Source organism: Penicillium crustosum (genome assembly GCF_028827405.1).
Source record: "Penicillium crustosum strain IBT 35664 chromosome Unknown utg000003l_segment0_segment0, whole genome shotgun sequence".
In the NCBI taxonomy this organism is placed as follows: Eukaryota; Fungi; Ascomycota; class Eurotiomycetes; order Eurotiales; family Aspergillaceae; genus Penicillium; species Penicillium crustosum.
This window is the reverse complement of record NW_026623124.1, coordinates 5,044,008-5,055,423: the sequence shown is the minus strand read 5'-3', so window position 1 is coordinate 5,055,423 and position 11,416 is coordinate 5,044,008. Positions and strand designations below refer to the sequence as shown.

The window sequence follows — 11,416 nt, the reverse complement described above, 5'->3', positions numbered from 1 at the left end:
TCATTCCCACATCTGTTTCTTGTAAGTTTATACCTTCTGTTCTAGGTGTTCTACCTAGATATGTGTTTTAGGTACTGACCGGGATTTCCCTAGAACCGTTACCTTCTAATAACCTCACGCGCATCACCATGTCTTACGCCGACGCAGCTGCAAAGGGCCCCAAGCAGTCCCCCGAGGACGTAAGTATTCAAGTTCCCATGTCTAAATTACAGTACTAACGAGTCAAAGGCGTGAGTTGTCTATAGTATCAAATATCCCTTACGCACAACTAACATATACTCCAGCCGCGCTCCTCCTGTGGGCGGAATCTATCGCGATGAATCTGAGAGCACGGCCTCGTTGATCGACGTCGATAGCCCCCATGTGCAGACTGTGGAGTCCGACTTCCTCGAGCAAGATGTTCAAACCACCACCCAAGCGGAGCGGATAGAGCGCGAAGCCGAGGAGAAGGCGAAGCGCGAGGACGAGGAAAAGAAGAAGGCCAAGGCCCACAAGGTGAAGAGCAGTGGAATCTATGAGAACACTAGCAACCCTGTATTCCTTGCCAATGCCGCTATCGCAACTGTGGTCGGCGCAGGCCTCGGCTTCGGTGCCTACAAGCAACACGCGCGGGGCAACCTCTCCTGGGAGCTGGTAGGACTATCTGCCGGTGCTGTTGGAATCTTTGGTGCGGTGGACTACTTCGTGAGCAAGTAAGTTCTGAGTGTATTTCCGCAGTGATGAGTATGGCGATGATGCTAATCCATAGTCTAGGTGGTTCCTGCAGAACAAGTTCCCCCCCAAATAGATGTGCAGCGTTTCATCTCTTTCTTCCTGGTGTTGCCTAATTGCTTTATCTTGATATACCATTCCAGCTCTTCTGTGGTTTTGCATTTTGTTCATTTGGCGGAAATGGAGTCGGATTGGATCGACTGTACCAGTACCTTAAACGACGATATCATTTTCCATTCGAAGTTTTAGCAGTTGTAACTTATGACAGAGTATGGTTTCTTTAGCGATCACAACTTGTGTAGATAATCGAACTTGAGATACCTCGCAGAATCTAAAAATATCTCAAGGACTTGGAGATGTACGTTGTAACTACAGAGTATAGAATGCATTGTACCTGAAGGCGGTGAACTACGTCAGAATGGGCCCAAACAAGACCATCTGGCCTCGGGTTGGATCAGTTGATGACCACCTTGGGTGTTTGTGAGAAAAAAAAAAAGCCATTAGCTCAGGAGCTTGTTATATCTTACTCATCTTGTTACCATCCCTAGTGCTCCCCTTTCCACAACTTACCGAGTATCAAAGCAATCCAAATCTCCAATCTATACGAGGCATTCACAAAATGGTATATTGCACTTCCCCCGCGATAGGTTTACACAGCTGACATGAACAGAACTCGCTATTCAACTCTGCTTTAAAGCAATCATCGTCCATCCGCCGTGATCTGGACACCTTTTCACAGTCCCCAACCACTTCGTCACCCGCGTTACAAGGTGCGCTCCTACCACCAACTCTTTGCAACGCAATATATTGACTTCAAGCTCCTAGGCCAGCTGGCAGCTTCCTTGGCATCACTTTCCCGCACTGTCGATGACTACTCAGCGCTCTCCAAGAAGGAACTGATTCCCGAGAAACAACAAAAGGCATTCGACCGCATCAAGAACTTCCGAAGTGAGCTCGCAGACTACCGAACACAATTCGATCGACTCCGCAAAGAACGTGAGGATGCAGTATGTGGCCAACAACCCTTTCGTGAAGTATTTTCAATACTGACTCCATACCAGCAATCGGTTAGCAACCGCAATGAACTCCTAGGCCGTCGCCCACACCACGCCGCAACACCGGAGAACCCCTATGCGCAGTCCTCACTCCCACAGAGCACCTCCGCCTTTGCACCCTCGTCCTCCGGTCTCAGCTTTGGCGCTAGGCCGGCAGACTACAACCGCGAAACCAACGCGCTGCGCGAGCAATCCTTCTTCTCCAACACACACAACCAACTCGATGATTTCCTAGACCGAGGAAGAGCGGTCCTCGCCGACCTAGGGCAGCAGCGTGAGGTACTAAAGGGCACACAACGGCGACTGTACAGCGTTGCGAACACGCTTGGTGTGAGCGGCGATACAATCCGGATGGTGGAGCGGCGGGCGCGTCAGGATAAGTGGATTTTCTGGGGCGGAGTGGTGATTTTCTTCCTGTTCTGCTGGGCAGTGCTGCACTTCTTGCGGTAGGATTATATTGCTATGTGTTATTGATCTTTGCCTGGGTGGGTATACTTGGGAGCTGGCGAGGGTTCTCGGGGTTTACCTGGGTAGGGTGTGGTCTTGTATCTTGTATTGGGTTCATCAGCGTCGGCGTTTGGTCTTTGCAATTGATGTCCTTATTGCCAATCAAGTGTCTATGTTTAGCCGGGAGTGTGTTATTGTAAATGTATATATGTGTGTGTGTGTGTGTGCTCGTATATGCTAGGTGCAACTATGGTCCATCACTAGCTATTATTCCTTGAAATATACAAATATATTGCATGGGTCTGAATTTAGTTAGGAAATTCCTGATCACAAGGTCATTATCGACTACCTAGGTATACAATGTAAGCGTTGGGTGCAATTGGAGTGTCGATGACCTCGGGATACTATATGAGCATACATAGTAACTAATTTATAACTATACTTAGGTATTCCATAGTCACACCTTTCATTGCATATAATCTTCAGGCATTGTAGTTTTTGTCAATAGTTTCGTATTTCGTACTTTTGGCACATGAAAATAATTGCCTTGGCAAGATGATGCGATACCACATGCAGAAGTCCACTACATCCATTGCTCCGGGAACGGGATATAACCATTCTATACGGACTATACTATGTAGTATCGGTAGTATGGGAAGCAGATATTATTTAGATGGTTAAGACATTGATATTTCTTCTCACCTATAACAAACAAGAATTAAATAATTACTACATCTACATAATAGTCCACTAATAAAAAGAAGTAAAAGAGTAACCTCAGCCGAGCATCGGGAGCTCGGAAAGTGTTGTGTTTCCCAGGTGGAGCCCCCAGCCAATCTCTTTCACCGGAATCTCCTCCTTCCCCTTCAACTTTCTTCTTTCTCCTTCATATCTTCTCCAAATATCAATCATGTTTGCCGCTCGTCGTACTGTCAACCTTTTCCAGAAGCGTGCCTTCTCGGCCTCCGCTATCAATGTGCGTGTCTATTCCTTTCTACCTTCTAATTGAAAAGCTAACTCCTCGCGCAGGCCTCCAAGGTCGCCGTTCTCGGTGCTGCCGGTGGTATTGGCCAGCCTCTCTCCCTGCTGCTGAAGCTCAACCCCCGTGTTTCCGAGCTCGCTCTCTACGATATCCGTGGTGGACCCGGTATGAATGAATAGCTCGACTCAATTCAACACCTAAAAAAATACTGACCTTGATTTAGGTGTTGCTGCTGATTTGAGCCACATCAACACCAACAGCACTGTTACTGGCTACAACCCCGATGCTTCCGGTCTCCGTGACTGCCTCGAGGGTTCCGAGATCATCCTCATCCCCGCTGGTGTTCCCCGCAAGCCCGGTATGACCCGTGATGACCTCTTCAACACCAACGCCTCTATTGTCCGCGACCTCGCTAAGGCCGCCGCTGAGGCCGCCCCCAAGGCCCACGTCCTGGTCATCGCCAACCCCGTAAGTCGCAAAAATCACAATCGCCTCAACAATTACGTGCCCTTGCTAACCATCCATCATTAAAGGTCAACTCTACCGTCCCCATCGTCGCCGAGGTCTACAAGGCCCGCAACGTCTACGACCCCAAGCGTCTGTTCGGTGTCACCACCCTTGACGTCGTCCGTGCCTCGCGCTTCATCTCGCAGGTCCAGAACACCAACCCCTCCGGCGAGGCTGTCCCCGTCGTTGGTGGTCACTCCGGTGTGACCATCGTTCCCCTGCTTTCGCAGTCCAACCACTCCTCCATCGCCGGCGAGGCCCGCGATGCCCTTGTCAACCGCATCCAGTTCGGTGGTGACGAGGTTGTCAAGGCCAAGGATGGTGCCGGTTCCGCCACCCTCTCCATGGCCATGGCCGGTGCCCGTTTCGCCGAGTCTCTCCTCCGCGCCGCCCAGGGCGAGAAGGGTGTCATTGAGCCCACCTTCGTCGACTCCCCTCTGTACAAGGACCAGGGTATCGACTTCTTCGCTTCCCGCGTCGAGCTCGGCCCCAACGGTGTTGAGCAGATCCACTCCGTTGGTGAGATCAACGAGTACGAGCAGGGTCTCCTCGATGCCTGCCTGGCTGACCTGAAGAAGAACATCCAGAAGGGTGTTGACTTCGTCAAGGCCAACCCTTGAAAAGTTCCCTGTACAACCATCTATATCTCGTCGTGACTTTTGTTTTTGTAATAATGAAAGTGTATGACAATGTTCTTTTACTAGATCGATAATCCATTTTAATCCATAAATCGGTCTATACTACGATCCTCAACTTGTAGCTTGACCCGGTTTTCGAGCTAGATGCATGTATTGAAGCTAGCTAAATTCATTTCGCTCCATGTCCGCAATGCAAAAAAAAACAAAAACAAAACAAAACAAAACAAAAAGCAAGACGTCGGAACGGAATACTCTCCACCTGAGATGAACCGAAAACAGTAAGAAAACACAAAAAGACAAAACCAAATAGTGAGCTGAATACCAAACCTGCACCGATATCCATATTAAGCACCCAAATTCCCCGAGATGATTGGAAATAATCAAGAATATATCAAGTATAGCTTCGCATGGCGTCTAGATATCCCGTTCCACCGCGCAGGTCTTGATCGAACGTCTCAGCCACCTCTAGCACGCTCTTGATATGCTCCATGGAGAGGGGTGCGTTCTCATTGACAGCCAGGGCTTGTGCGGTGCGGACGGAGTTTTTAATCTGATGGTAAATCGGTTAGTTTGTGGACCCGAAGGGAAGTATAGGGTGATACGAAAGAAAGAGAAAACCCAGTAAACATACCTGTCGCCCGTTCAGCGTGTGCCTGGAGAGCACATCGTAATCTTCCTCAGTGAAAGAAGCAATATGTACACCCTCAATAGCGCGCACGCGCTCTAAGAACATCTTCCAAATACTCCTCTTCGCCTTGGAAGTCAGATCACCATAGCGCAAGGCGACATGGATACGCGACTGGAAGGCATCGTCGAAGGTCTCAACACGGTTGGTAGTCAAGAACAGAATGCCCTGGAAGTACTCCAGTAGACGGAGGAAGATGCTGACAAGGGCATTACGGTGGATATCATGGATAGTGCGCTTCTCAAGGAAAACATCTGCCTCATCGAGGAGGAGCACTGCGCCCCAAGAGTGCGCGATATCCAGGATCTTGTTCAGCTCGGCCTCCAGGGTCCGTGAGTCAGTACCCAGTTCGCCAGCGCTGACCATATACAGCGGGCGACGGAGTAGCTCGGCGATGCCCTCTGCCGTCAGAGTCTTACCCGTACCGGGCGGACCATGCAACACGGCAACAAGGCCCTTACCCTTGCCCTGGATGACATCGTCGATGTTCTGGGCGGCGTGGAAGGTATGCGACTCGACGAGGGCCTTAACGATGGACTTTTGATTTGACGGGAGGACAAGCGAGCCAAAGGCTTCCTTATCCCACTCGATTTCGCTGATGCCGGAGATAGTGAACTCAAGCCAGAGCTTCTCGCTGAAGGCAAAGCCGAGAACGACAGGAGAAGCAACGAGCAGCTCCTCCTCGGTGAACTCGCGCTCCTTGGTATCAGCAGCAGCACCTTCAATGCGGTCCATCTTCTCCTTCTGGATCTCAGCGCCGTTCTCATCGACTTCGACCTCCACGACGCGCGGACATCCATCTGTATCCTCAACGACCTTGTACATCGTCCGTGGGGTATCAGAGGCACCGCCATGCTCGGAGTCCGAGTCTGACCCGCCACAGCAGCAGCCATCGCTATCATCACCCTCGTCACCACTGACCCCAAGATCTTCGGGATCAATCAGATCCGGATCCTTGGGTCGGACAGTGGAGATGGGATAATTAGGGTTGATGCGACGGTGGATAGCCGGGTCGATCATGACGCGGCCATTGATATTGACCTTGATGATGAGGGAGCGCTTTTTCTTGTAGAAGGCCATACCTTTGTGGAAGCGGTAGTTCATACCACGGAGGGAGACGAAGCGCTTGCCGCGTTCGACGAGACGGGCACGCAGACCCTCAGCGTCACGGTGGTACTTTAGTGGGTAACAGGCGAGACTGGTGATCTTGCGAGCGCCCTTGAAGGCGTCGACTTCAGCGGACATAGTGCCGAAGCCGTAATCTTTGCCGTCGTACTCGAGGTAGCGGCCATCGACACTGTACCACTGGCCCTTCATGAAGGAGGACTCTTTGACGGCGTACTCGATCTTGAAAGCACGTGGTTCATCCGTGCTGCCGTAGGTCGGGGTGTAAGCGATGGTATTGGGCTTGTAGAGAGCCCACAGCAGGTCGAAGGTGATAGTGTTGGCCTCGAGCAGCGGGTAGAGAGTCTTTTTGATGTCTGCATAGTCGGTGTCAAGGTATTTGATGAGAACCTTCAGATGGGCAGCTTTGACGGCGGCAGCCTTTCTTGTTTTTTTCTTCTTCTCGCTGCGTGACTGCTTCTTCAGGTCCTTCATGTACTGCCTTGTTTCCTCCAGATACAGGAACAACATGTTGGGATCGACGACGGCGGGCTCTTGCACGAGACTGACGCCCTTGACACCATCCATGATCTTGGAGAGGGCATCGCGGAGAGGTTTGCTCTTGATATCGACGACAGTCTCGAGGTACTTGTTCTCCCAGTTAAACTTGCGACGGATGTTGAAAATATACTGATCCCATTCGTCCGCATCGGGGTCATCCACGGTCTCAGTGAGCTTGTACTTGTGGATAGTGGTATCCCATACTATATGAATGGTCAGTCAACGAAAACTCAAGGCATGAGATTGAAGAAAAATGGAAACTTACATTGATCTACACGCTTATAGGCCACCTTGGAAGCGGGCTTCTTCTTCTTCGACCGCTTCTCGCGGCGAGTTTCGCCCACGGAATCGCTGGCGGCCAAATCATCCGCAGCCAATTCACGCAGCTTCTTGGCTCTCTTTTTGCTCAGTTTGAGCTTTGAGACTAGTTTCCGCAAGGCCTTGTCATCTATTTCGCCATCGGAGTCCGTGGAAGACTCCGAATCTGACTCCGAGGGGGAGTCAGATTCCGAATCCGATGCCTCGGCCTTGCGCGACCGTTGCTTCTTCTTCTTGCGACGTTTCTTGTCCTTGAGTGCACGTCTCGCACGTGCCTTTCGTACTCGATGTCGCTTGCGCTTCTCAGTATCAGAGTCGCTCTCTGTGGAATCGGATTCTTCCTCAGAGTCGGCATCGCTGTCAGAATCCGAAGAAGAAGAAGAAGAATCCGAGGAGCTGTCACTTTCATCTTTTTTCTTATTCTTCTTTTTGTGTTTTTTGCACAGTTTGGGGGCAGAGGCTGGGGTAGTTTCGGGTGCGGGGGCGACAGCAGCGTCTTTCACTTCTTTGACTTCTGTAGACTGGGCAGAGCCATTCAGATTCTCTGATGGAGCAACTTCATCTTTGGCCTCGGCCGGGGTAGAAGTGGGATCCATGATAGCTCAGGTGAGCCGCAAGCTGTGGAGCTGTGGAGCTGTGGAGCTGTGGAGCTGTAAGCTGTAAGCCGTAAGCCGGGGAAGTTGGGAGATTTCAACCAAGGGGGAACAAATCAAGAAAAAAAAAAAAAAAAAGGGGGGCGAAGAATAGAGAAAAGAAAGAAGAGAGAAGAGAGAAGAGAAATACAAAGAAGAAAGAGAATGGCGCTGTGGGTGAGACGCATTTTATGTGAAAGGAGAGGCATCAGGCATCTTACGCAGGCTGCAGCCCTGAAGCCAATCAGTTGACCCCACGAATTGATGTGCTGGTCTGCCTATGGGAAATATACGGTGTGTACGAAGTACTCCGTACACTGATTATTATTATACGGGTATTTGTTTCTTGGCCCATTAAGCGCCAACGTTGGCTATTAACTACATAGTTATGTAGTCTAGATTGTAAAACATCATAGAAGGCATATGCCTGTGATACCAGTATGTTAAAGAAATGTCTGAGTCCTAGGTATATACTCTATATTAAATGAAATGTTCAAAATAAAGTGATGGGATTAAAATCAATATTATACATATGTACTAGGTATATGTACTATAGGTACTATAGGTTACTCGTAATACTCTAATATACTCATCAACTTGGAAGTCGAGACCGAATATCAAGATCAAATATCACTACCATATACTTTAACATATACTTCAATCACCCAGATGTTCTGCTCTTTTACTAATAGTTAGACAAGGAATGTATGCAATTATAATCTAATTATTTCATAGTGTTCACTCCATGTATACATAGTAGAGAGCAGTAAAGGAATCAATATATCTAGATCCTAAGCTACTGCGAGCTAGAGCTAGCTATAAGATAGCTATAAGATAGCAGCCATAAGCTGGGTCCTAAGCTAGGTATTAATGTATTCATATATCAATACCCAGGAGTGCCTACCTAGGTAGATGGATAAATCACGACTAATCGCTTACCTCGTCGACGGGATAGAGAAGCACTTAAAAGGTTAGCTCACAATGTAGATTATGTCGTAGATAGGGACATATAAAAAATACATGTTCTCGCAGAATGATCTTAACCATGTCCATCCCCTTGAATTTATTAAATTTGACAAAATGGAACGTGACAGAACAGTTAGGGATCTGTTCCCTGCCCTAGTTGTGCAATTGGAACGAGAAACCAGTGAAACTCCATCAGTTGAGTCCAATGAATCTGCTGTTTCGTTTGTGCATGACAGCCCTACACCACGGGCCAAAGCACTACAGGATTCTGTTACTGCCCAGGGCTCTGCCTCTGCTGCGTTCCAGCATTCTGATGCTCCCAGATTTGACATTGCTCCATCTGCCACAACTCAGTACACTTCTGTAAGTTTTGATCTTCCCAGTCTTTTAGTTCAAACACTAACCTTTCTTCTTGCAAGCTCCCTCTCTCTCTTCCACTAACCACCGACGGCCACGAGTCTGAGGGTGATCCTACTTCGTCAGTGTCTCGTGTACCTCGTGTGCCTCACCCACTTTCTCTTCCGTCCAATTTGGACAACAAAGCTTCAAATCCTCCTAATTTGTCTTCCGAGTCTCCTCGACAGGGTACCAGTTCTCGTTGGACAACTACCCAAGTTCCAAGTACTCCTGTTGGAGGGGATTCTGAGGAACATTTCCCTACAGCGAGTCTTACTGTTTCTTCTCGTGGTAAGCCCCCGTTCTTCTATCCCAACTCGCGATTGTCAGAGCACTAATACAGGTTCTATCAATGCAGATAAACGTGTTACGAACGTGGCTCCCAGTGCCACTTTTAGATTGAAACTTCTTGTCAAAGAACCTCCCAAGGACTCTACCCCAGAGTCGCATACCACTTCAGAGTCCACGGATGCATGTGAATCCACCAAGAACGTGATCCCCACTGCCACTCCTAGATTAAAGCTCTTTTACAAACCGAAGTCTCGCCTGTCCATCCGGGACTCTATTCCCTCAACTGTTCCATCCGACCCCGTTAGCAGCAAGCATCTTTCGTCCCCTACCCGCACTGGATATCAATCATCCAATATGGATCCTTCCAACCATAGTGCTGAAAGCACCTCTCATGAGTCTTCTTCTGACTGCGAGGCATCGACTACCATAAATGCTACTTCGGAGCTCCCCGCTACCAGCGAGTCTCCCAAGCCCAGCTCAAGCTCTGACGAAGCTCCGTCCCGCAACGCTGACTACCTGTCTCCATTGGATTTTGTCTCTTCTGCTCCCCCAAACCGTGCAATGAACCTTTCACTCGATCCATCCATGGATCCTTCAATGGACCCTTATATGGATCCCTACCAGCCAAGTGATTCAGCAGTTATGCCAGGGATTACCCCGTTCGAAGACCCAAATGTCCTCCCATCCACATTCACGTACCCCGAGGAGACTCCTGACTACGGCAGTGTGCCCATTGACCCCATGGGTGTGTACACTCCGGAGCAGTATGCACGCATCCTGGCGTCCGAGCAGGAGGTCCTGCGTGAAATTGCTGACCCCCATACCGATACTCCAACGTATGTGTATGGCCAGAGAATAGAGCCGCATTACACCACACTTGCCGATCTGGACCGTATCTTTGCTGAGATGGAAGCTGCCTCTACTAGTTTAGATATTCTACAGCCTGAATATTGGGCAGCTATCGGCCGCGATCTGCCTGGTCCATCTCAACCGGGTGTACTTGAGTCTAATCAACCCGCCCATGTTCAATCAACATCTGAGACCTTGCAGTTAGTGGAGGACGCGGAAGCAGAACCAGGTTCGGCCAAAAAGCGTGCTCGACACAGTTCACCCAAAGTAGAGAACTTGACCCCAGAGTTATCAACCACAATTTCAGCCAGGACTTCCGTCTCGGACCAGCGCCGCAGCACCTCATCTAATACCAAGACCGCGAGTCCTTCACCTGCATCAATCTCAAGACGCCGTCATTCCAATAAACAGGCCGCGACACCACCTCCACCGATTTCAGCATCATCTGGACGCCGGTCCAAACCCAAGGCAAAGACCGAGATCACTACTTCAGAGGCCCCGATGACCGTCTCCCCACGCCGTCTGCGCAGCTCAGATGTCATGCCGAGCTCCAGCACGAAGAAGAATGTCAAGGGCAACGCAACACCAGAGTCATGGGAGACAGCGCCTACCGCAGACAAGATGATGTCACAAATGAAAGAGTCGTTACTGCCGTGGGCGGACATCACTGCAGCATGGAATGAGAATCGAGATGAGTCGGATGGCGAAATGACATGGCGAGCACTGAGCAAGCGATGGGGACGAATCAAGGATAGAATTGGTCCCTGGCCCGGTTTTGACGTGTGTATTCACCTGACTCTTTGATCTCCCCAATCTCAAATGTCCTTTGGGGTTCTGGTTTGGGGGTGGATACTTGTTTCATTGATCCGAGTAACTAACTTTTGAATAGGAGGCTCTTCTGGATACCTTGGGAGCATTCGATCCGAAGCTGGATGACGACGACTTTGCGCAGATTGCTGAAGAAGTGTCGAGTGGGCTTGGCTGGGAAGTTTCTAGCGCGGCTTGCTCTGCTCGATATGTGACCCTCAAGGAGTCTGGCAAGATCAATGTGAAGGGTAAGGGGAGGGCACGGAAGTAATCCGTTGTCCTTGAATTTGAGTTATTTGAGATGAATGGTGAGGTGAGATGTCATTCTCTTCTGGTGGAGGTGGATGTGGATATGCCATATCGAAGATTTTACCCAGTGGCTAGTTGGCCGGGCCCTGGGTGCCATATGCGACAACTGACTGTTCGATTTACTGTTGGATATGACTTCAGATTTAAGTCAAAAGGAC

At 49.6% G+C, this 11,416-nt stretch overlaps 5 protein-coding genes across 5 annotated transcripts; 4 read left to right on the top strand and 1 right to left on the bottom strand.

Annotated features, from left to right (window-relative positions):
- Positions 1-128: 128 nt before the first annotated feature.
- On the top strand, positions 129-887 carry N7487_009022 (uncharacterized protein; the record flags this gene model as incomplete). Its single annotated transcript, XM_056876752.1, has 3 exons — positions 129-199; positions 246-692; positions 754-887. The coding sequence occupies 3 exons, from the start codon at positions 129-131 to the stop codon at positions 785-787; spliced, it is 552 nt and encodes a 183-aa protein (XP_056728940.1). The 3' UTR covers positions 788-887.
- A 443-nt stretch (positions 888-1,330) lies between these two features.
- Positions 1,331-2,216, top strand: N7487_009021 (golgi SNAP receptor complex member 2 family protein; the record flags this gene model as incomplete). The annotated part of the gene is made up of 4 exons (XM_056876751.1): positions 1,331-1,333; positions 1,382-1,481; positions 1,537-1,718; positions 1,773-2,216. The coding sequence occupies 4 exons, from the start codon at positions 1,331-1,333 to the stop codon at positions 2,214-2,216; spliced, it is 729 nt and encodes a 242-aa protein (XP_056728939.1).
- A 907-nt stretch (positions 2,217-3,123) lies between these two features.
- N7487_009020 (malate dehydrogenase) lies at positions 3,124-4,449 on the top strand (the record flags this gene model as incomplete). The annotated part of the gene is made up of 4 exons (XM_056876750.1): positions 3,124-3,189; positions 3,243-3,360; positions 3,419-3,663; positions 3,729-4,449. 4 exons carry the CDS (start codon positions 3,124-3,126, stop codon positions 4,320-4,322), a joined length of 1,023 nt encoding a protein of 340 aa, XP_056728938.1. The 3' UTR covers positions 4,323-4,449.
- A 282-nt stretch (positions 4,450-4,731) lies between these two features.
- Positions 4,732-7,604, bottom strand: N7487_009019 (ATP-binding protein; the record flags this gene model as incomplete). Its single annotated transcript, XM_056876749.1, has 3 exons — positions 4,732-4,890; positions 4,972-6,893; positions 6,956-7,604. The coding sequence occupies 3 exons, from the start codon at positions 7,602-7,604 to the stop codon at positions 4,732-4,734; spliced, it is 2,730 nt and encodes a 909-aa protein (XP_056728937.1).
- A 1,116-nt stretch (positions 7,605-8,720) lies between these two features.
- Positions 8,721-11,220, top strand: N7487_009018 (uncharacterized protein; the record flags this gene model as incomplete). Its single annotated transcript, XM_056876748.1, has 4 exons — positions 8,721-8,969; positions 9,026-9,293; positions 9,346-10,922; positions 11,032-11,220. The coding sequence occupies 4 exons, from the start codon at positions 8,721-8,723 to the stop codon at positions 11,218-11,220; spliced, it is 2,283 nt and encodes a 760-aa protein (XP_056728936.1).
- Between the last annotated feature and the right edge of the window lie 196 nt (positions 11,221-11,416).